This window comes from Fundulus heteroclitus, chromosome 10, assembly GCF_011125445.2.
Source record: "Fundulus heteroclitus isolate FHET01 chromosome 10, MU-UCD_Fhet_4.1, whole genome shotgun sequence".
Classification (NCBI taxonomy): domain Eukaryota; kingdom Metazoa; phylum Chordata; class Actinopteri; order Cyprinodontiformes; family Fundulidae; genus Fundulus; species Fundulus heteroclitus.
In genome coordinates this window covers 579,647-604,230 of record NC_046370.1, presented here as the reverse complement: position 1 = coordinate 604,230, position 24,584 = coordinate 579,647, and the positions used below count along the sequence as shown (strand labels likewise).

The 24,584-nt window shown below is 41.5% G+C and overlaps 1 protein-coding gene across 4 annotated transcripts in view; it reads right to left on the bottom strand.

The window, feature by feature from the left end:
* The window catches only part of LOC105926717 (liprin-alpha-3), a 46,357-nt gene that overhangs the window by 21,329 nt on the left and 444 nt on the right, over positions 1 to 24,584 (bottom strand). For 3 of the 4 annotated variants that reach the window (XM_036141712.1, XM_012863140.3, XM_036141710.1), the window contains exons 2-10: positions 13,894 to 14,660; positions 8,702 to 8,803; positions 6,363 to 6,527; positions 5,235 to 5,309; positions 5,069 to 5,128; positions 4,753 to 4,881; positions 3,166 to 3,258; positions 2,756 to 2,808; positions 127 to 220 (exon numbers count right to left, since the gene is read on the bottom strand). In XM_036141712.1, coding sequence (XP_035997605.1) covers positions 127 to 220; positions 2,756 to 2,808; positions 3,166 to 3,258; positions 4,753 to 4,881; positions 5,069 to 5,128; positions 5,235 to 5,309; positions 6,363 to 6,527; positions 8,702 to 8,803; positions 13,894 to 14,226 — 1,104 coding nt within the window. In that variant the 5' untranslated portion in view covers positions 14,227 to 14,660. The remainder of the gene's footprint in view (positions 1 to 126; positions 221 to 2,755; positions 2,809 to 3,165; positions 3,259 to 4,752; positions 4,882 to 5,068; positions 5,129 to 5,234; positions 5,310 to 6,362; positions 6,528 to 8,701; positions 8,804 to 13,893; positions 14,661 to 24,584) is intronic. The other variant, XM_036141711.1, reaches the window with a different exon arrangement.

Below are 24,584 nucleotides of genomic sequence, written 5' to 3'. Positions count from 1 at the left end.
GCTATTAGCTCTGCGGTCAGAAAACACCCATCATGATCCGTTTTCTCATTTGCTATCGGTGGCAGAACGAGTGAGAAGTTTTATGGTAACCGCTGCCGGATCTCGGCGTGTTAGAGACACACTAACTTGTCTGTACAGGGACTCCTTGCTGGCCAGCTCGTTCTCCAGCTTGTCTTTGATGTCATGGAGAGAGGTCGCCTCCCTCTGGGCACTGAGATACCTGCAAGCAACATATGTGAACATTCATCTTAGAAGAGGATGCTCAGCTTGTAATTTCCACCTTTAAATGTTCTAATTGTGACTCTAATCAGACTGCAGACGTTTGAACCTAAAGCTGTTATTAACCGAAGTCAGAGGACAGTGATGTTGAGGTAACTCGTGTTTTCCAGAAAAATAATGGCTGGAAATGCATTTACTAACTGTATTAGTAAAATTCAGCTGTTTTGGATTCATGTCTGCAGAAAGGAAAAAAAAAATATTGTAAACTTTCAAATATTTTTGTAGAAATGGAAGTTGGTGTTTTGATCTTTTACATTTAAAGCAGAAATCCTCCACCCTGTCACTGGGGGCTCACCCTACTTATGTCTACTTACGCACAGTAGATACCGTGCATTCGGTTCTAGCATTTATTCTTCAGGATCGAGGCTTTATCTGCAGTGAGTGTTGTGGTGAAGAAAGAGCTGAGCCAGAAAGCAAAGCTCTTGATTTTCTGGTCCGTCCACGTTCCGACCCTCACCGATGGGTCATGAGGGCTGAATCAAGACCAAAAGAACGAGATCCTGAATACAAGCAGTAGAAATTAGATTCCTCCGCAGGGTGGCGGCCTTAGAGATGGGAGGAAGAGCTCAAAATAGAGTTTGGACATCTAATTGGGACGCCCTGAGCGCCTTCTTTTGGAGGTTTTCCAGGCACATCCCACTGGGAAGACCCAGAACTGGCTGGAGGGACCATATATCCCATGTTGTCTGGGAACAACTTGGGATTCCCAGGATTGAGCTGGAGGAGAGGGATGTTTGGGCTTCTTTCCTGGACCTGTTGTCCCCCCTAACCCAATCTTGGACAAACGGAAGACAATGTATGGGTGGTTTTTATTATTCAAATCAAGTTTACATCTAAACAACAAAAGAGAAGCTTGTTCAATGTCCAACAGTTGCCACAACGATTTCCTCAAAATCTGATAGATTTGGAGAACTTTTGCAAGGCAGAGTTGGCAAAGAGAAGAAGTGGCTGATACTGTGTGTGGTGTGTTGGGTTTGCTGTGTGTTATAAATTTCTGCTCCAGAGGAAACCGACTTCAGCTGGAAAGATGTAACTCCCACATCAAAAAAATAAATAAAAATAACGCTAGTTGTGCTTTTGAAAAGGAAAAGAAGATGTCCGGTATTCAGTATTCTTATTGGTGTCTAAGTAAACTGGTTAGCAGACGGTACGTCAAAACATGAACTATGTGCACCGCCGAGCTTGGCTTTCCACTTACCACTTTCATCCTAATAATAATAATCCTTTATTTTAACAGGTTAGTCCCTTGACTAAACGAGAAACTTAGACTTCTCCTACTTTTCTCCAATTGTACATTGCTTGTTGTTACTTCAGCTTTTAACTTTTTGTTTTCTCTTTATTCTCTTCATAGAAGGTACACCTGGTCTGGTGTTCTGTTAGCTGTGACATCATCAGGGGAGGCAGATCATCCTCTATTACCATCTAACATAGAAAGTACTCCTGGATCAATGTGAGCTTCTGTGCTTTCTGTGTCTCTACTCTATCTTCTCTAAGCCCCAGTGGGTGGAGGCAGATGAACGTTCACACTGAGCCTGGTTCTGGTTCTGCTGGAGGTTCTCCTCCCTGTTAAAGGGGAGTTTTCCTCTCCACTGTCGCTTCATGCATGCTCAGTATGAGGGATTGCTGCAAAGCCATCAACAATGCAGACGACTGTCCACTGTGGCTCTACGCTCTTTCAGGAGGAGTGAATGCTGCTTGGAGAGACTTGATGCAACCTGCTGGGTTTCCTTAGAGAGGAAACTTTCTCACCAACCTGGAGGATCTGATGGAGTCTGACTTTGGAAAGAGACCTGAGATGACATGTAAATTGGTGCTATATAAATAAGATTGAAATGGGGGAAAAAAAGCATTTTGTGGTACAGAGAGAACTAAGTTGAAAGGTGAAGCTCTCAATTTACCTTTCGGTCTACATCCCAACCCTCACTTATGGCCATTATATTTGGATCATGAGCGAAAGTACGAGACCCCAGATACCAGCAGCTGAAATGAGATTCCTCTGCAGGGTGGCTGGGCACTCCCTTAGAGATAGGATGAGGGAGGGGCTCTGAGTCGAGCCGCTGCTCCTCAGCACCAAGAGGAGTCAGCTGAGGCGGATTAGCATTTTTTTTACGAAAGCCCCCTGGACGCCTCCCTCTGGAGGTGTCCTGTGGATGTCCCATGGATGTCCCACTGGGACGAGGCCCAGGGGGCGGCACAGGACACAGACAGAGACTTTGTCTCTCGGCTGGCCTGGGATCATCTGGGTTTCCCCCAGAGGAACTGGAGGAGGTCTCCGGGGAGACAGCAGTGTTGGCTCCTCTGCTGAGTCTGCTGCCCCGTGAGCCGGTCCCAAATAAGTGGAAGGGGACAAGTATTTATGATTTCAATAGTTTTGTTCAGACTTTGGAAATGCACTGTCTATGGAGCTTCAGTAAAAAAACAAAAAAAAAAAAAACATTCCTCATGATTTTTTCCCGATAGATCAACAAGGAGGTACCTTCGCTCTAGCGTTGTAATTCTCTCCTCCATGTCTTCTCTTTGGCAAAGAGCCTGTAAAAGGCAGCAGTTCCAGTTACAGCTGTTATTTTACCGTCCTGAAAACAGATTATTTTTAACAAAAGCAGAAAAAAAGCATTTTTGGCCTGCTTATACAGCCTGTTTCAATCCTGCAGTGTAAGCATTCATTCCTGACTCGCATATCTTTGAGCCTAAAATAGCAGTAATCTGGGGGGAAAATTTTTAATCTTTTAACTGTTAAACAATTCATGATTCCCTGCTCATGCAACCCCAGAATAACCTAGTGTATTATTAGCACTTATCCCCACAGTGTTGAATCTAGCCCTGAAACCCCAGGTGTGGAGAGAGCTCGGGGTCTCGGCCAGGAAGGGACAGATTGGTCCAACAGACCTCTTTCACTTCCCTTTGGAGCTTCTGATTGGCCTCCTCCGTCTTCGTCACCTCCCTCCTGGCGGCAGCAAGCTGTTCCTCTATTTCTCCGACCTAGTGTGACACCACAGAGCAACAATAAAACGACACATTCTGAACCTGCTGAATTCACGCAGCATCAGGTGTCGAACTGAAACAACCGCAATTCATAATAATAATAATAATAATAATCACCATCTGTTTTTTTTTTTTGTCCGCAGGTAAACCATTTTCTTGCTCCTTGCTATTTATCTAAATCAGGAGTTGCTGCGACGCACAGATTGTCAATAATGAGGTTAAACGGCTTCTTTTGGTTGATTTCCGGTGTTATTGTGTCTTTCTACAGTAGCTGCAATAGTGTAGCTTTCCACTAGAGGGACGATGCCTTTCTGTTTTGGGAAATATATGCTTAGTGAATATTTTACATTTAAGTTACTTTTAATGTTACCTTCTCTCATCTTTCTGAATAAGTCACTGAATTTTGATAATATGAGGAAATAACAAGACAATTTTACTAATTTCTAGTTCCGTATTTGCAGTGAGAGGAGCAAGATCAGCAAAGTTTGGACACAGTTATAAGGCAGAAAAACAACTGATGCTGTTAATCTAGTGAAGAACTGTTACTTTTACGCTAACTTTTTGTACGCTGTCCCTGGCATCATTAAACGCAGCTCTATGTGAACGCTGAACAATGATTTTCAGGGGAACCAATGTAAAATGTCTTAATTGTGGGCAAAGTGGAACTCAAGTCAAACTCCTTATTAGTGTGCACAAACTTAAAGGTTATTCTCATTCTAGGTTGGTTTGAGTAGCTTTGTCCCCCAAACAAAAAGTGAGACGTTTTCGGATTTCTGGGGAACTTTTAGACTCCAAACTTGACTAAATGTCTTAAACTTTATGAGAAACATTTAAGACAAGATCTCCGGTTTAAAGCATGCAACCAAACATTAACCGTAGAACCTGAAAATCCATCTTTGGCAAATGGGCCAAATTTAAATAGCGCTTTTTCTGTCATGGTTTGTGGAGAAGGACCAAAGCAGGTAAATAAGATTATCTGCCAATGGAATGAGTATTTCTCATCTATCTAAATATCTAAATATATCTAAATATCTAAGATAAGATATTTAGATATTCTGCCCTCTAAATAAGACTATGGAGATGAATTGTTCCCAATTTAAGTGCAAACATCTCATTCCATTGGCAAATCATCTTATTTACCTGCTTAAATCAAGGACAAATACACTCATTTCAAGAAAATTTGACTTATTTTTAGTTCCGTTTTTGCAGTGAACAAAAACAGGATCGGAAACAGAGCGAAAACAGGACGACACAACCACTGAGGAATAAAAACACGCAAATTAAATACAGCAGGGAATCAGCTTTCAAGGATCCTGACATTTCCAGTCCTACCAAGGAGCTTTACACTCGAGCCACATTCACCCAACTGCACTTAAATGGCAAAAGGAAGCTGGAATTGGACCCGCAACTTTCACATTGAGCCCCAGTCGCCCCGTTGTCGTTTGGAAAGTAAGATCTACGGCGTACGATGACAGATAGAGCATCAATTACCTGCCGGCACATGAGGGCCAGCCTCTCCCTCAGCTGGGACAGCTCCGCTTTCTGCCGCTCGATCTCCCCTTCTCTCTGCCTCTCCAGCTCCCCGTCCTCCAGCCCAGACGAGGGACCGTTGGGGAGCCGCTGAAAAGACGACGACACAGCAAAAAGTGAGCGGGATGAAGACAAATAATGAATTAGGATCTTTTTCTTTTTTTTAAACTTCTGAAGGGGTGGGAAATCACACGGACACACCATGGTACCCGAAATCTACTTTTCTAACACGAACACAAAGACAACTGGAGCCGACATGCAGAAAACCCTCCCTTACATCTTTCCCGCCGTCCACCCCTTGTTGACGTCTTTTAATTTGGTCTCTTAAAGAGATTACCTGAACACAGGGAGACAAGAAGTGAAGACAGACGGTTCGGATTAATATTTTTCTTGGACGGCTAAAGTTTCCGGAGATGCAGGAGTTATTCTGCATCTGGGCTTACCTCTTGAGAAGACGCTGCAAGTTGATCTTCTAACATGGACACCCTCTCGAGGGCCACGCGGAGCCGCTCTCGAACCTGAGGAGTGACAAAACAACAACGCTCCAGGTAAGATGACCACTCTGCTGCTGAGCTTGCTGAAAAGGATCAACGCCTGATGCTCAGCAGAAACTGGAGGAGGGATGATTGGGCTTGAGACTGGTTACAAATATAAAGCAGTGAATAAAACCCAAGCAAAAGCAGCCCCACTCATGAAAAGAAACTGTTGTTTTTTTGTGTCCACCCATACTGACTGATCAGTTTTTAAAGTGAAATATAAATTACAGTTTTATATATTCTATGATGAATGTTAGAAGAGACAGTTATTTCTTGAGAAAGGGTGTTTTTTTCCCCTAGTGAATAAATGTACAAATGAAATTTCTCAGATTATGCTGCGGTTGTGAAGGTTACATTTTAAGTGTTTCCATCAGGATTAATGGTTAATTCAATTCAATTCAATTGAAAATAATTTGATCTATCCCAAAGGGAAATTAAATAATTAAATAATAAGTTGTTTAATATCACGCAGATTTTTTATGTAAATCGGGATGCGTAATATAACTCGTCACCAATATCAACTTAGCAAAAATTGCTAAGCTAATAAATAGCTAATAAATATTAGCTATTCATTTAAATATCATGCACTCTATGTCAGTGATATATTTGATGACGCTTGTTGTTCAAAGCATCATGAAAGTTATTTAGAATTCCTTTTTTAATTTTTTTTATTGCTAAATATCGAGGAATGAAGAAGAGAATTGTGGCTTGAGCAGAAATGGCACTTTTCTCATCCAGGGCAAAAGGGAAAGAGCCCCACTAGGTGTCTGCATGGGCCAGATGTGAGCCATTTTTATCCATTTTGTTCTATATATCATTTTTAGTTTCTTACACATTAATGTTTTTCTCCCCAACCCTCAGTAACTTGTCACAGACTTTGGTTGATGCTTCGTTTTAGGTCAGGCAGCGCGCGGTCCTTCGGAACATTTTCCCCACTAACTTTAATGAGAGCAGGAAGGAAAGTAGGGTAAGCCTGGATGATTTGCTGGAAGAGGGTAGAAAATCAAAATATATTTCATTGCTGCTTTGACCCACCTTCTCATCCAAGGCTTTGTGGTGCTCAAACAGGGATTTGAGTGCCTTGAGGACTTCCACCTCACTGGACACCCCCGCAGGGGACTGGGCCTGCCTCTTCACCACAGTCATCCTCAAACTGCGCTCGTGGCGGGACACCAGACACTCCAGGTGCTCAAGCAGCAGCTGCAGGATTGAGCCGTTAGCAGAGGAGGGGAAGAAGAAAGTGAAAACATGGAAATGTTGCAGCCTAGAAAAGTAGCTTGAGGTAAGGTGCCTTGCAAAGTATTCAATAATCAAAAACAACGTCTTCACTCTGTGTCAAACTACAACCTTTGATGCTTATTTTTTGACAGACCTACAGAAATGGTAGCTAAATTGTGAAGTGGATGAAATGGATGTATTACTTTCAAAGATTTTCACAAAAAAAATTGCATTTGTATTCAGCCAACATTAATTTGATACCTGTAACCAAATGCATTTGAGTACACCTGTGTGTAATTTACTATCACTGGAAATCCAGATTTTTTCTGAAGGGCTCAGGGAGAACATCTGGAGAACATTAGAAAGCTGATTAATCGTAATTAATCGATGATTGAAACAATAGTCAGCTAATTTAGTAATCAAATAATCATCAACTGGAGCCTACAGACTAAAACATGCCATTTGCTGAAAGAACAACCCACTCAGAGCAGTAATTAAGCAAAAACTGTACAAAAAAAAACTATTTAAGATAAAAAAAAAGCCTTCTTTGTCAGCACATACTCTCTATTCAGAACTTCTCCAGTGGCATTGTTTTAGCTTCACCTGGTGCAAATTCTGTAAAAAAGAAAACCTACAAAGCACCTTTTGCTCTCCAATTAATAATCCGTTAACATAAAAAAGTTGACAGATTAAAGAATTACCAAAATAATCATGAGTTCCAGCCCTACGTATTTTATTAACTATTTTGCCAAACAGCTATCTATCTATCTATCTATCTATCTATCTATCTATCTATCTATCTATCTATCTATCTATCTATCTATCTATCTATCTATCTATCTATCTATCTATCTATCTGTCTGTCTGTCTGTCTGTCTGTCTGTCTGTCTGTCTGTCTGTCTGTCTGTCTGTCTGTCTGTCTATCTATCTATCTATCTATCTATCTATCTATCTATGTGTGTGTGTATATATAAGATTACTGAAATAAATCAAAAAATCTATGGTCATAATTAAATTGCCACGTAGTGAGTGTTGAATTATTATTTTTTTTTTTTTTACATTTTTACTATTAAAAATGCATTTATGTTTGTTTGTTATTTAGTTCAAAACACTTGTTTATTAAGTTATGTTAATTTCCTAAGATTATTTCTTTCCAGGTTTATCGATTAATTGAAAAAATAATTGGTAGATTAATCGATTACTAAAATGATTGATAGCTGCAGGTCAACATTTAAAGCAGGGTTAGGTTATAAAAAAATATCTGAAACTTTGAACATCTCAAAGAGATCTGTTCAATCCATCGTGTGAAAATAGAAGCGCGTTGCACAACTTTAAACCAATCAAGACATTAATCAGAGAGGCAGCCAAGAGAGCCAATGCTCTGGTAGGGAACCCATTGATAAGTAATTTAAAAGGTTGAGCCTACAGGAGTCCTATTGGCGTTTTATCAAAAGGCACGAGGCACAGTAAACATGTGGATGAAGGATATAAGGTCAGAAAGGACCAAGATTAAATTATTTGGCCTTTATGCGAAATGCTGTGGCAGAAAACTAACACTCCCAATCCGCCTAAAAACACCATCCACACAGCAAAGCACGGTGCTGGCAGCTTCATGCTGCGGGGATGTTGTTCTGCAGCAGAGACAGGGAGGCTGGTCACAGCTGATGGGAAGGCAGAGGTTCACCCTACAAGATCAAAGCATGTTCATGTGTTAGAATGGCCTAGTCAAAGTCCACACCGAAATCCAACTGAGAATCTGTGGACCGATCTAAACAATCTGACAGAACCTAAACAGCAGCTAAAGCTGGTTCTGCAAAAGGCTGAATACAAACACAGCAAACTTTAAGAAATGTTACTGGTAAAAAAATAAAAAAAACAATGTCTTTCCTTCCACTTCACCATCAGGTGTTAGTGTGTGTCGGGGTTGGTGGTTGAAATGTGACAAAATGTGAGAAAGTTCACGAGGTATGGAGGCAAAGGAAGGAAATACAGACAAAGAGACGACTGAAGTCAGAATGTGAATGGACAAAAGACAAGACAATTAGGAAAGAGGAGCGAATAAACAGCTTCACACCCACGCAACCCCAACGGGGTGAGCAGGAGAAGTCAGAGGCTGCCACGGCGCTAATAGGCAAAATGGCCGCTAAACATCTTACACGTGTGTTGTTCCTCTCCGCCTTGAGCTCAGCGATTTCCTCCTCCCTCTCAAGAAGCTGCTCCCGGCAAACGTTCAGCTCCTTAGTCAACACGGCAAACTCCTGTGAAACACACACACACACACACACACACACACACACACACACACGCACACACATACACACACAAACACACACACACATGCACTGCATTTAGGAGCAGAAAAACAAACAGTCTGAATGTTTGTAATACTCTAGATGTAGCTAGGCTCCAATGAGACCACAGAAATACATAGCAGGGTGTAAAAAAAAAACAAAAAAACAGGGATTTCTGCAAACTAAATGTAATTGGCTGCTTGAAGGATCCACACACACAGCAACCGCACAGAGAAAGCTAAAAATACTCCGATCCAAAGGCTTCCAGAGACACATTTTGTCTGAGACTGAAGATGCAGAAGGGTGTGCATGATGTAAAGCTACACAACAATCAGGTGAATCACTGACACAGATTCTGCCGCTGCTTTCTCTTTCGCTCAGGCTCCTCTGTGAACTCTTATGCGCGGACAGATTACATCACGCTGTTACACAATGGGTCTGCAGCGAGGCGCTCAGCAGAGACCCCAAAACAAAGCATCAAACGGCGTTTATGACACCACTGGGAATACATCTGCAGCTCCTGAGTGCTGACAGCAGCACATGTCCTGCGTGATCTTTCCAAACCCGCCAACCGTCTGCGGTTGCTTGTTTTTTTTAATGTCCTTATAAAACACATCTAAGGCTGCGGCGTGGAGGCAGCGGCTCTTCATGAAGACATCTCATGTGTTTCAGGAGTGTACATTAGCCTGATTAGTCTTTGACAACAGATTAAAGCAGATAAATATAACCCGTTTTGCTTTTGAAAGGGAGAAGCAGCGCAAGACAGAGAGAGCTGCATACAGATGGTGACACAGTGGGTTCATTGGCTATTGGCCTTATGGGATTGTTTCTTGTTTGGATCGGGGTCAGCCTCTCTGTTGGCCTCCCTTGTCGCTTTCTCTTTTCCTTCTCTATGCGATCTCAGTCTGTCTATCTTTGCATCATTTTTTTTATTAAACTGAATGAATCTGACGTCCTGCTCATCAGATATTTGTTTATGTGTTCGGCAGACACTTTTATCCAGTTATAAATGAGTGTTAGCAATGTATATGCAAGTATATACGCGTAGGTACGTATGTATGTAGGCGCATAGATATATGTATATATTTAAGTATATAGATATGTTTATATATATATATATATATATATATATATATATATAGACCACTAAGAATGTAATTTACAATTAATTTACATTCCTATTTCCTTTTTTGTATTTTTTGGTATTCTTTTTGATCCATTGTAGATATGAAGATTCACTGTATATAACTGAATGCACCTTCCCTACTCTGCACCCTCTTGTATGAGCCGATGTGACGAGTGAATTTCTCCATTGTGAGATCAATAAAGACCATCTTATCTTATCTTAAGTAAGAGGACTAGTAGTATTTCTACGTAGAAGAAGGACCAGTTCAGGTTGTTAGAGGTAAAGAGTGGAGGAATAGACAGACGTGCCGTAAAGAAGGTGGGGAAGTATACAAGAAATATGCATACACTGAATAAAAAGAAAAATAATCACTTTACACTTTATGAAATGAAAAATCCCAATAACCTTTCCCTGTTTACAGTCAGCTGGGATTACCAAAATTACGAGAGATACTTTTTTAGAGATGCTGCTATCTAATTAAATTTCCTCAGTATTTGGTAGAATTGCCTTTTAGACCGTTTGGCTTCTTGGGTTTCCTTCACACACACACACACACACACGGCCTCCCCACACCATCATCAACGACACTGTGGCTCCGTCTGAATATTTTAATTAAGGTAAGATAAGATAGATAAGATAGGCTTTATTGATCTCACATTGGAGAAATTCACAGTTAATAACTAATAACTATTCACAACAGCGATTTCCTCCTCCCTCTCAAGAAGCTGCTCCTCGCAAACGTTCAGCTCCTTAGTCAACACGGCAAACTCCTGCTGGCGATTGGTTGTAATTGTGGTGTTTTATGCTTTGTTTTTGCTAAATTTCTTAGTAAATAAAGCCTTTCGTGTTTATTTACAATTTTAATGGAAGTACATAGTGGTCATGTGCAGCAGAGGTTAAAACAGAGAAGCAGCTAACGGTTATTAGCATCTCCCAGCGAAACAATGCAGAATGTTCCAAGATCTGGTGAAAAAAGGGCAAAAAAATATGATTCCAAGAGGGAAAAGACTGGAATGTCACTGAGAATACAGCGACCGCAGACGTGAGTAAACGTTCTGATATGAGGCTCTTAAAGTTGCTGTAGATCGGTTTATTTAATTAATATCGATGGTCTTCAATCACGCTGAGCTGCTGCTTTACTGCGAGGCATTGCAGAGAGTCAGGCTCGGTCCGGTTTTATTTCATACTGTTTTATTAATTACACAAACCAACATTATGATAGTTATGTGATACTGTCGCTAGCTGGCGTTATATCTGTTTATATATGTTAATTGCGCCCGGTGTTGGGGCTATTAATTAATAAAAACAACCATCAAAACATTATTAGAATGGATGCTTGGTGTATATAACCTTATTTTTTCATGATCAAACTTTTTTTGTTATTTTTTTAAGCATATAATGTGGTTATATACCTGACAATTCCTGCTGCAACTCAAGAAATATGTAGAAAATGTAGTCTGGCTCATCCATAAATTGGGACCAAGCTGCAGCAAACAATCAGGACTGACCTTCCCTCCATCCAGGACCTATACAGGGCTAGGATCATCTAACATCTCTGCAGACCCCATGTATTCAGCACACAAACCTTTACCTTCAGGTCGACACAACAGAGCACCATTTATAAAAAAAAAAAACAGCTGCCACAGAGACAGCTTCCTCATCTGATAAACATAATGAACACTTCAGAGTCTGGGTAGTCAGCTACACTGTGAAACAAAATAAGGTATACTTGCACACAAACTCACAGCTCCCCCTTTTTCTTTCTTCACATATTACAAACAGAACATATCATTCATATATTTATACCAAATGTCTGCATGCTGTGAGTACTTGTAACTTGATCATATATCAGAGCTCTGATTACCCCATATGTTCCTAACAGAGCACTTCGCTCTCAGACTGCAGGTCTGCTGGTGGTTCCTAGAGTCTCTAAAAGTAGAATGGGAGGCAGATCCTTTAGCTATCAGGCTCCTCTCCTGTGGAACCAACTCCCAGTTTTGGTCTGTGAGGCAGACACCCCGTCTACTTTTAAGACTAATCTTAAAACTTTCCTTTGTGACAAAGCTTCTAGTCAGAGTGGCCCTTGTTACCCTGAGCTACCTCTATAGTTATGCTGCTATAGGCTTAGGCTGCTGGAGGACATCAGGGCCTGTTTCTCTCTCTCTGCTGAGTTCTCCTACTGCTCTCCAATCTGCATTGTTTGTAGTTATTTCAACTTTTACCTTTTTGTTTTCTGTCACTGTTCTCGCCATAGAAGGTACACCTGGTCTGGCGTTCTGTTAGCTGTGACATCATCAGGGGAGACAGATCATTCACTATTACCATCTAACATAGAAAATACGCCAAGTCAATGTGAGCTTCTGTGCTTTCTGTGTCTCTGCTCTGTCTTCTCTAAGCCCCAGTGGGTGGAGGCAGATGAGCGTTCACACTGAGCCTGGTTCTGGTTCTGCTGGAGGTTCTCCTCCCTGTTAAAGGGGAGTTTTCCTCTCCACTGTCGCTTCATGCATGCTCAGTATGAGGGATTGCTGCAAAGCCATCAACAATGCAGACGACTGTCCACTGTGGCTCTACGCTCTTTCAGGAGGAGTGAATGCTGCTTGGAGAGACTTGATGCAACCTGCTGGGTTTCCTTAGAGAGGAAACTTTATCACCAACCTGGAGGATTTGATGGAGTCTGACTTTGGAAAGATCCTTGAGATGATGTGTTTCATGCATTGGTGCTATATAAATAAAATTGGAATGAATTAATGCTGCAGTAGGAGGGACCGATGATGACTTCCCAAGAGTTCTGCACTTTAGTTCTTGTGAAGTATGAAATTTTCTAGTCCAAAAGAACTTTATTCTTGCCACCTGACGAAAAGGTTCTTGTGGAGTATGTCTTGGTCTAAATGCAGTAGTTTAGAGGAAAAACAGCTGACTGACATCCTGGTGGGGTTATAGAGACACTGAACAAGGACTTTAAAGTTTTCACATGATTTATATGTCTGTAAATCTGGCAGGCCTCAATTCCTCTCACTGGTTCACTCTCTCACATTGATTCCCTGGATGGTCCATTTGCATTCCAATCAGAATCAGAAATACTTTAATAATCCCAGAGGGAAATTGTTCCCACGGTAAAAGAACAACACCAGGTTTTCCTTGCAAGCAATCAGAGTTTGCTTGTTTGGACCACACAAAACTTTGAGGAAGCTTTTGCACCAGTCCGAATGAAGCAGACTGTCAAAGGACACAAACCCTGGTTTGTTTAAAACAGCTCTGATGTTAAACCACCCGTAGTTTCCACATTATGCCTGCGTTTCACAAAGAGAATCAAACCTGACTTTATTGTAACTGAGGGGAAACAGTGTAATAGATTTCTTTCAGCCAGCTGACCATCAGTTAGGAGCAACGGGTTGGGGAGGGGCACGTCTTGCACGCTCCATGCATCTCATTAGAAGAACTTTAGGCTTTAAGAACCTAAGGCTGGAAAAATGTTGCCGTTTAAAACCTTGGTACCAGAAGCCAGCCCGTGCCTAGAGAACCGCTGCTGGAAAAAAAAAGCGCAACAGAAAACCGAACCTAATCAAATCTACTGGTCTCTACTGTTATATTTCCAATATTGGTCTGGCAAAGTCACACAGATGATTTATCCAATAAGATTATGCTCAGCGGCAGCTGTTAGATAACATTATCTTCCAATCTGATTGACGGTCAGATGGCTTAGCATAATACAATCTTTTCACACTGACATGAACAAGTATAGATATAACTTAGAGGAGATTATAAGAATATAAAGCAAGTTAAAGCCAACAACAGGTAATTCTCCAGTAACTAACTTTTGGCTAAGTCTTGCAAATGAATTGTTCACCTCAAATTACTCTCATACTTAATCAGCTGTAACAAATATTCTCCATAAACTGAACACATCTGTTCAAACACAACTGAGTCTTACCTGTGGCAAAGCTATGGACAGCTGCCTCTGGAGGGACTCCTTCTCGTGGCCGAGCTCACGGAGGCGGAGCTGTGCCGTGCCCAGGCTCTCCTGCGTCTCCCTCAGGTTCTCCAGCAGCCTCTCCCTCTCCGTCAGCATGTTGACCATCAGAGACTCCAGGTTGCCGGTGCTGCCTCCTTCGTCTCCTCTGGGCTCCCTGCTGCTGAACCCCCCTGTGCCCATCGCTCCGGCTGGACCCCCTCCCACCCCAGCTCCCGGAGGCGAGGTGGGTCCTCCCCCGGTGCCGCTCCGCCCATCCTCGGATATGGTGGGCATCACCTCGCACATCATCATGAGACCACGGCGGTTGAGTGGAGCTTATAAAAGAAACTAAATGTGGGATTGTCCGCGCAAAACTGTCTGTGGTGCCTTGCTGTTTTTATGGGCTTGTACTAAAAGTCATATGTATAAAATATAAATCTTTAAATATTCAAAAAAAAAATATAATCCCTTTGGTCGTGTCTATATCCACATCTTCTTCTGTTTATTGCCTTTGCCTTTGCTCTCTTTGCTCACTAGTCTTCCATCACAAAGTCCTGACCTACATGGGGAATGATCAGTCTGCTCATCTGGAAGAGGCAAATGCGGGGATGCCCTTCCAGGGAGTAGCTAGGATTGGCGAGGGACATGGATGGGACAGGGGTAAGGAAAAGAAAGGGATAAAGGTGGGCTGGTGGCTTTAAATGGTGTCCACGCGGCAGAGCTCCTCACTGCGCCAGGAGGAAGTGCTGGAAAACAGAGCAAGCATAGCATTAGCTCAGAGGGTCCGGTCTTAGTAGGCCCTCCTGTGCACAAAAGGGAAGGACTCAGGTGTTAGCAGCAGTTCCACACCTGTGGAAGTTGACATAACTACAAGGCAAATACTTTCAAAATGAAATACAGTGACATTAATTATCTAAAAGAATAGCTATTACAGCTGTTAGCCTATAGGATCTCGGATTACACAAAAATCATGCAGTCGGGGTTCCTGTGCAGCCTGGAAAAGTCTGGAAAATTATGTAATTCAATTAAGTATTTTCCTAGTCTGCATAAGTATGGAAAAAGCCGGTACGAGTAAGCAAATGTATTTATATGTCCCCTCTTCACAGGTACATCTCACTAAGTTAGAATATATGCTTCCAATGAGGCTCGTTTGTCAAATTAACTGTACCTCAGGAAGTTAACAACCAAAAGTATTTCATTAAGCCCACATTTCAGGATTAATCTTTTTAAAACTGCTTTGTTGTAATATTCTAATCTTGTTTTCATTTGGTGCAACCAGAAAATTATCATAATAAACAGAAATAAAGGCTTGACAAACATGTGATTGTGCATAATTAATACATTTGTCTCAATTGGTGAAATTAGTTATTAGTTAATTAGAGATAAATTAACTTTTCAATAATATTCTAATTATTGAGATGCACCTGTATTCCCTTGCCTGACATGGTCATACTCAATTCTAGTCAGAATTTGAAACTTCCCGACCTAAAATGTTGTGGGCGGGACTAAGTTCGGAATGGCACCCAGGCTATGTATTCCCTATCCTGTTGTCTAAATGTCCCTCCTTTCTCTGTGTCCCTACTTTCTTCCTTCTGTAATAATATACTTTCCTGTGTCCTTCCTTCCCTCCTAAGGTAATTCTTCTGTCGTTTTCCATCACGTCTTTCCTTCCTTCCTTGATTGCTACCTTCAGCTTTTTAAAATTGTATTCATAAAGATGTTGAACTCCACACCTCATGTTCCTTCACATTCCTTCAAAATTACACACCATCACATAAAATCCCAATAAAAGACATTAGAATTTGCGGTTGCAAGAGAACACCGCGTGAATTCCTTTGCACACTTTGGTATAAGGTAGAAACAGAGCTGAATGTCAGCATTTGAATATTTAGAGCTTCAAACAGAATCTGGGCATGCAGACTTTGAATTTACAGCACACTCAACAAACTCACGTGTTGGTGTTCATCTTTTCAGCCAATTCTCTGCAAGAGAAACGATTAACTTTATCTGCCAAGGGAGTTTTGCTTGAAATGCAGGCTGCTGAATTTCGAACCCAATGCTGCTTTTGAAAATAGGATTTGGGATTGTCTTGCAGCGTCTAAGCGATGTGCGCCCTGAAAAAGATCTCTGTCTGGCAGAACTACCGCTGCCACGTTAACTAAAAGTGCCCCAGTCCATCACAGATGGGGGAGATTGAACCATTTTGAAGCTTTTATCGCTGTAGCAGCATCATTTAAAGATGGTGTTCTTGACATGTTCCAAGACATTTATCTTGTTATATTGGAGAGGATGAGATTCAAAATGTTTTAGGCTTCTAAAAATTCTCCTTAAGATGTTAAATGACTTATCCATGCAGTTGTGCATCCTGAACGAAGCCTCACTGGGAAACTCTGTTTAAACCCAAAGCTGATGCTGAGCTCTGTTCAGGGGACATAAGTCTCTCTCTGGGTCTCGTTCCACTAGTTGACACCCAAGTTTCCCCACATTTTTAAGCTCTTTGTAATATTTTTAGACAGTTGTTGGCATCAAAATTCATCTGCACTCATAATTAGAAAACAATCACATTCTGACATGGCTTATTTACTGAGAGGGGACTTCTCTACATGTTTAACATATCTAACGTGTTTAAGCTTTTTCTTTATGCATACCAGTTAAAAACTTAGGACCTCAACATTCCCGATAGACAAAACTGAACAATAAAAACAGATAGATAAAGAGTTTCAGGCCATTTGGTGACTGGGGTGCAATGTTCACGCCCCCTTTTGGTAGAAAACAGACACAACAATTTGTTTGAGCGTTCATGTAACTTCTGCTCTAGGCGTGATTTAAGGTAAACGTAAAGGTATAAAGCAAACAAACAAATGTGTTTGATTAGTTTTATGGGGTGGGAGGTCACAACAGGGATTCATTTTTAAACAGTTATTATTGTTGTTGTTGTTGTTTTGCTTTGTTTTTCCCTGTAATCTCTGAATTACAGATTAATTACTGATAAATGTTGAATAAATCAGAATAAAAAAAATTCAGGAAAAGGTATTTGGCAATTTCTTTTACTTTAAGCCTTATTAAATTGTCAGGTGATTTCTTTCTTTCTTTCTTTACTAATATTATCAATTCTTTTTTTGCATTTCTTGTTTTTAAATCAAATATCACATTGATTTATAATACAGAGAAAATCTTGTGGAGTAAATACAAATGTATGTATTAATATATTAACTGCCCTAATAATTAAAAAAAATAAATAAATTTAAAACTAATTCAGAATGTTACATAATATTACATAATAATATTAAGCCTCGGTCCTATTACTGGGGTCCTTTATCCACTTCAAAGGAGGCAGGCTGTAGGTCTTTGGGTCCACTACTTCAAAAATGTTCAATATAATCTTTACAATCAGTGATCAGAACCAACTCTTTGTCTGCCAAGATGTCTCCACAAGATCTTCTTATGTTATACTTTATAGCTGCACTGACTCCCATTTAAACTCTCTGCTTTTCCTTAAAAGCATTCAGCTGCATTTGAGGAAGAAGGAAGTGACGTGATGTTGAGTCTATCTATTCAACACTGTAATGTGACAGAATTAATGAGTAAAAAAATTGGAAATGGAAATGGAAATTCACAGAAAAAAAACTAAAAGTTACACAAATAATGCACAAAAAACATTAATAAAAAAGCCTTTAGTGCTGATTTGAGAAGCAGCTGGTACTACTGATATTAAGCCTCACAAGTTACTGATTTACCATTGATTTTACAGATCCAAACATATCCAAATGCATGAGAAGTTGAACAGGACTGAAAGAATAAACCATTGCTTAATTAACATAAAACAGATCAACAGCAAACAGGCTTAAATCAGAGGCAACCGGACTTTCGCTTAGTTTTACTGAAAACGCAGGAGTCTTTGTCAGTTCAGACAGAATCCCGTCGTTGGGCTGTCCGTCAGCCTAATAACAGCTAGTGTTAGCTATTGTTGTCCAGTAGGGTTTACAATTTCACTGATGCAGATTCAACAGCTTTACTGACCTATAATGTTGCTCTCACACAGTGGCGCCTCTGACATAATAAGTTAAGTGGGGAACAAAAACTCAACAGCTATTAGCTGCAAAAAATGTCTTTGTGATGCATTCAACCTGACTGATCAATGTTAAATCACACAGATAAATTAGCATAAATCAACACACCAGAAAATCCATTTTATATAAGCTAAATGTAAATTAATTTCATACATAACATTACAAATAAAGGCTCACTCATATTGTTCATTTATTGAAAAGAATATATTGACATCAATCGGTCAATGAGCCATCAAGGACAACCAACACTAGATTAATTTTCCATTTTGCTATGCTTTAGTTTGTTTACATTTTTCTACATTTTATTCCAACAGTTTTTTTTGCTTCCTTTTATTCTGTTTTTATTTTCCAGCGTTTTAATCATGTAAAGCACTTTACATTCTCCTTGTACTGAAATGTGCCTTAAATCTGCCTTGCCTAGATGGTCGCACACTATGCGGCAGAACGTAAACGTAACGTGTTGATTTCCAGTATTGTGATTGGACGATCCGAGTTTGGGGCCACAGGATTTGTGCCTCACAGCTGTCTACTGAGAATATTTTGGGCATGCTCACTGCGATTTCAGATGTTCATTACTTAAACAAACGTTGGGGGGCCGGCCCCAATATCAAGTCACCTCAGGAGGATTTAGCTACTAAGCTTGTCAGTATTCTGGCAGACTTAGATATATAGACACAAATGTTTATAACAGAATTTTATTGGCAAGGGAATCAGTCTTTTTTACAATATTACTCTATAAAGAACTATCCTGTCCCAATGATTATTGTGAGTATAGAGCTCCACAGCGACATCTGGTGGGGCCTGGCCCCAAATGCAGAGACGCAACAGCTCTCGAACAAACATGTTGTATTGTTAGCTTAGCATGTTGCACTGTTCAGCATTTCGTTATCTTGTCTGTCCGCCTGGGAAATTTCCTCCGAGCAACGCTTTTGTGTTTATCTTGTCACATGTTTTCTTTTGTCCGTTCTTCATATGTTAGCACACTTTAAAACTTTCAGCAGCAGCACATTAATTGGACCAGGTGTGCGACTGCAGGAAGGTGACGGTTCACTCACAGCCTAATTTCACTGTGATTTTGTCAACTGACAGTCTAATGAGTCATTAAGCTTGAATGCGCTAACGAGAAACCAACACTGCATGGTTTTGCCACAATAACGTATTTTCTGGACTATAAGTCGCTCTGGAATATGAGTCGCATCAGTCAAAAATGCATCATAAAAAGGAAAAAAAACATATATAAGTCGCACCGCAACGTATTTAATTACACAGCTGCATCCACAACTGGCTGAATCATATGAAACATACCTGGGAGGTTGAATGGGGTAAATTAGCAACAAGCCATCAACTCCAACCGGGAAAATTCTCATCAGAGCATAATCACGCTGAAATTAGACCGTGAGCGTAACGGTGCTACGTGCTAAGCTAACAGTATGACACGGATGTTTCAGACCAACATAAAGCTGACGTGCATCAGCGAAGTTGTAACCCGCCCGGTCCACAGAGCTGTAAGCTAGCGCTAGCTGTTGTTAGCTTCATGGACAGCCCAATAACAGGTTCTGTCGTGCTCTGGGCCCTTTGGGCTGCACCACGCAACGCTCTGCTGCATGAATGCAGATCGAAACAGTGAAACAACATATGTACTTGTTTTTGTTGTTTATAAGTTAATGTTTTAATCATTTTTTAAGTGGTGCAAGAGCAGCATTTAGTTTTCGCAGGCCTAGAGCGCCCTCTTTTGGCTATTAGACGGTAATGTTTACTACTTTGTCCACCTTGGTCAGTAAGATTTACCATTTAAAATTGATATATAAGTCGCACCTGAATATAAGTCGCAGGATCGGCCGAATTATGAAAAAAAGTGTGACTTATAGTTATCTCAGTGCCTGAGCCAAATGAAAAAGACTGTGTTTCATTAGCTGTTTCACTGCTGTCTGATTTTATATCGGGTGACACTTCTTGTCACAAGCAGTCATTTGACACTATGGTGAATTAAACAGGGGTCACCACACAGGGCTTTTAAATCTCTGGCTATGAAGCCGGTTTGTTAGGTCTCCAACCTATGGCTTTTCAGGCAATATATCTGCTGACTTCTTCCTCTTTAGTGGAAAAAAGTGCCATTTAAATATTTATGGATAAGCTCATATTGAAATAGGAATCTTAAGGGGAGAAATATCTTTTTCAATGAACTTGAATTTACTGATTGTTGCATGAGCACTTTATTTGAAAACAGCAAACAGGGAAACAAGTAAGAAGCCTTTTAACAACGCCTTGCATTCACACTTCTCTGTGTTTTAATGTACAGTGTGACAAGTCTACGCTGGGAAAAACAAAGCTGAATCAGTACGCACCCTTCATTACTGTGCAGGCTGCAGTTTTGAGTGAAGCGTCAGCTGTGAGGTCACTTGGCTTCATGACCTGCGTGTTTATGGGTGTGTAATGAGAGAGAGATTGCTGAGAGCAGAACAAGAGGTTGTAGTGTCCTTATTAAACAATGACTTTAGCAGTTTTTTTAGACCGGCTCTTTAGCTGGCATCCTAAATAATGACGGCATGTATGGGGTAGGGGCGGGCAATAATTGAAAAACAAATTATAGCGATCTATAGTGGTCCGATAGAGAAAAAAAGGGCCAGTAAAAAGTTTAATAGAACAGTTTTCCTTCTTTTTAGATTCTAGCCTATCATGTCGATTAATACTACAGTCATTACATGCTCCCAACCAATCACAAATGCAGACCCAGGAACACATCATCACCAAGCTCCGCCCCCTTCAGAGAGTTAGAAGATCCCAGAATCTTTTTTTTATTTTCTAAAAACATGCTTCAATTTAGGTTTTTTTTTCTTTATCTAAAAATAGGTAAATAAACAACAGCATGATATGGCCAGGGCTGCACTTAAAACATATATTTAAAATTTTTAGATAATCATTGATATCGATCAGTATGATTTCTATTTTCTCTATATGCTTTTTCTCTATATTGTCCAGTCCTAATATGGAGGCATGGCGAAGACAATGAACTGGTAAAAACTACTTGCAGTAATGTACCACTAATCATTTCCAGACACTAGAGTCACTGACAAACACGAGAACTTGGGGTGCTAAGCAGAAGTTTAACAATATTTTATCTACAAGAACCTTCTTCCACAAGTAACAGCATTCTTCTTTTCTACCAAGCTTGCCCTGTATTTAGCTCAGTTTATCTTTCCGGGCCCTGCTAAAAAAAAAAGTGTTCCCACAGCATGATGCTGCCACCACCGTGTTTAGTGTATTTAAGTGATAGTTTTCTAGTGTTAGGTTAGGCCTCTTTGCTGCTTCTCTTTATTAACGCTCTCCTTGCCCATCCTGTCAGTTTAGCTGCATGTCCATGTTTTGGTAGGTCTGTAGTTGGACCGTCTTCTCTACGTTTTCAGCTGATGGATTGAACAGAACTCTGGGAGGGTTTTAGAACCTATTCCTGCTTTAAACTTCTCCACAACTTTCCCTCTGAAACGCCTTCACATTGGGTTACTTGCCGTTACACACACACATTAACTTGACTGACAACACATTCTAAATTTGCAGGGTTTAATAAAATGATGTTGATTCACCTTTCGAAGCTATAATAACTTCAACTCTTCTAAGATGGCTTTCCACGAGCTTTAGGAGCATGTGAATTTGGGATTTGAGGAAAGCATTTGGGACATCAGACACTGATGCCTGACAAAAAGGCCTTGGCACACATTCTCCACTCTAATTCATCCCAAGGGTTCTATCTGGTTGAGGTAAGGACTCTGGGTAGAGGAGACAAAATCTCCCACACCAAACGTACTGATCCATGTCCATATGACTGTTGAAATGGGAAGAAGCCAAGCCCAAAACTGTTCAAAGAGTCTAAGAGTTAATTTCAGGACCAAGCCCCAACCCTGTAGAGCAGCTCCACACCATCGCTCCAGAAAGGACGTCTCTACTAATCCAGTCCAGCATCTTGCTTTTTACCTCTGATGCATCCGATTTGTTGCATTTCACTTGGCAATGGTGCCCTATTCTGTGAAGATATTATATTGTTGTTTTTGAGCTAATCTGTTGGCAGCATGAAGTTTGAAGGTTTATTGAGTCTTTGTAAACTTTGTTATAATACCACTAAAAGTTGACTCTACAATATTTAGCAGTGAGAGCTTGAGGACAGGTGGCAGCATATCACAATATTACATGCAGAAGCAGACTGCATGCTCAGGTGCTGGACTGTATACACCAGTAGCCATTGAAGTCGGTGGCACACCTGAATTTAATGCTTTGGATAAGTGAGCAACAACCTTTGGCAATACAGTGTATAGTGAGATCAAATTGAATGCATATGGATGCAAGTTACTAATTAGCTGACCTCTGAAAGCAACTGGCTGCACAGTTGTTTTTTTTAAATCTGGTGTATCAGAGTAAAAAGGTCTGCAAACAATTATATAATTTTTATTAATTTAAAAAGATCTGTCTTTCTCCTTCCACTTCACTGAGTTATGCACTCTTTGAACCCACAAAGGTCCACTGACGTTTTGGTTATAATATGAAGCTGAAGGCGCAAGTTCAATCGAAGAAACTCATCGCCTGCCTCCATTCAATCAGAGTCCGATACGCCTCTGATGTGAGCCAATCAGCTACGAACCGCACCTCCATGAAGCCAATCAGCATCCCGCGCTCATCTTAAAAGCAACTTCAAATCCACGTCTCAGCCTGCTAACCAGCAAGCGCAAACGGATTGCATGTTGGATTTCGAATCAGATGTCCGATTCAACCCACCCCCAACCCCTTCTCCACCATCGTAGCTGAGTTCATCTAGCTTCCAAGACGTTCCTCCATCCTCAACCCATCAGAGTGTTTTCTCCCTTCAGTCTTCATCACTCCCTATCACCTCGTTATTGGTCCGGCAGAAGACCACCATGTTGGGCCCGGTTCTGCCAGAGGTTTCTTCCCAAAGGGGAGTTTTTCCTCTCCACAGTCGCTTCAAGCTTGCTCATCATGGACAGTTCATGCAAACCTGTGTTTATCAAGTTGGACATCTATCTTAAACAGATCACCATATGGACTGAACAAACTTCTTCTATCTCCACTCCACCACCAGTTTCAGACCTGGGGGGGGGAACATCCCTGTTCTCATACATCTACTTATGCATATTAAAGTATAATTCAGCATTAATGTTCCTGCCGAGGTCTGAGCGCCAAAGACTTAAAATATTGTATCAATAAAATCCTTCTAATTGCCATTTCTTTCTCTGTGAGTTTTTCAGATTGAAATAAGAAAATGGGATAAAGTTCAAGGGGTGGGAATATTTTTACCAGTCGCTGAACCTGGCAGTGCTTCTACAGTGGAAACAAAATACTTTTTTTTTTTTTTTTTGCAACTGTAGGTGTGCACATGTGATTTACGGTGTAACTGCCCACACCATCATCATCCCATCATCACATTTAATCTCATCCAGAAGTTGACAGAGCTTCACGGGACAGATCACGTCATTAAAAAAGAGCATTGTAAAACCTCCCTGGTGTCTGAGGGGAAGAGATGGGCTCAGGAAAGCATCCACTGTGCCTGTGATGTTTGCTGTGTGTGCATGTGTGTCTGCGCTGGTGGGTGAGAGAACCAGAGAGGGAGGGAGGGAGGGTGGGAGAAAAAACACGCTCCTCCGCCAGTTTACTGGGGCGGGGGGAGAGAGGAGGAAGCTGCAAACCGAGGGGTCCTTTCTGTAACGTTAAACCACGACCACGGCGAATAAATGCATGCGCCCCAAATGCAGTAGTAATGGCATTTCCACAGAAGCAGAGCGACTAATAACGAGACGCCCCTCTCTCCCCCCTGTACCATGAAACGGTGCACCCCCCGGGCCCGAGAAGCGCATCACCGGGATCGATAAGCGAAGGTTGGGACAAAAAGCACCTGGATCCTGGCACATCACGCTGCATGACGCGCACAGATGACATGTCGACGGATCCGCGGCTGCACCTCCATGTCTGGACGTAAGGAGGAAAGACCGTTTGGCGAGGGGGGCGCACGAGCGCGCACGCGCAAAAACTACATCCCTATGGGAATCTTGTTGGCTGTGGAACCGAGGTGTCTCCTGCCCATCCTTTCACTCGCTAAACGACGAGAGGAGCGCGGATTGTAGCCGTGCGTCCCGTTCTCACCGACTTCCACAGCCGGCGTGAGACGCTACACACGGACACCAACAACCCCGCGGAGGCAGCGGCAACACAAACTGGGTGGTGTAATTGCCAAGCTCCCAGTGGCAAAGAGCTTAGTTGCAGCCATGATTAATTACACGCAACACATTCTACTAGGCCATTACACAGAGGCGTCTTACGGTGATCTTATGAAGCACCCCCCCCCCCCCCCCCCCCGCCCTGTCTCTACCACAAACCCACCGCCTCACTAACTGGATGCCAACGGGAGCGTGCCCTAAATAAATCGCGTCGTCGGTGTGTTGCCAACACACCTGTCAATCCCTGACGCGGACAAAAGCACCAAGCGTTGCTCCTCCAACACACACACACACACACACACGCACACACGCACGCGCACACATACACACACATGCACACACATACAGACATATATGCGTTTAAACGCCCTCCCTGGCAACA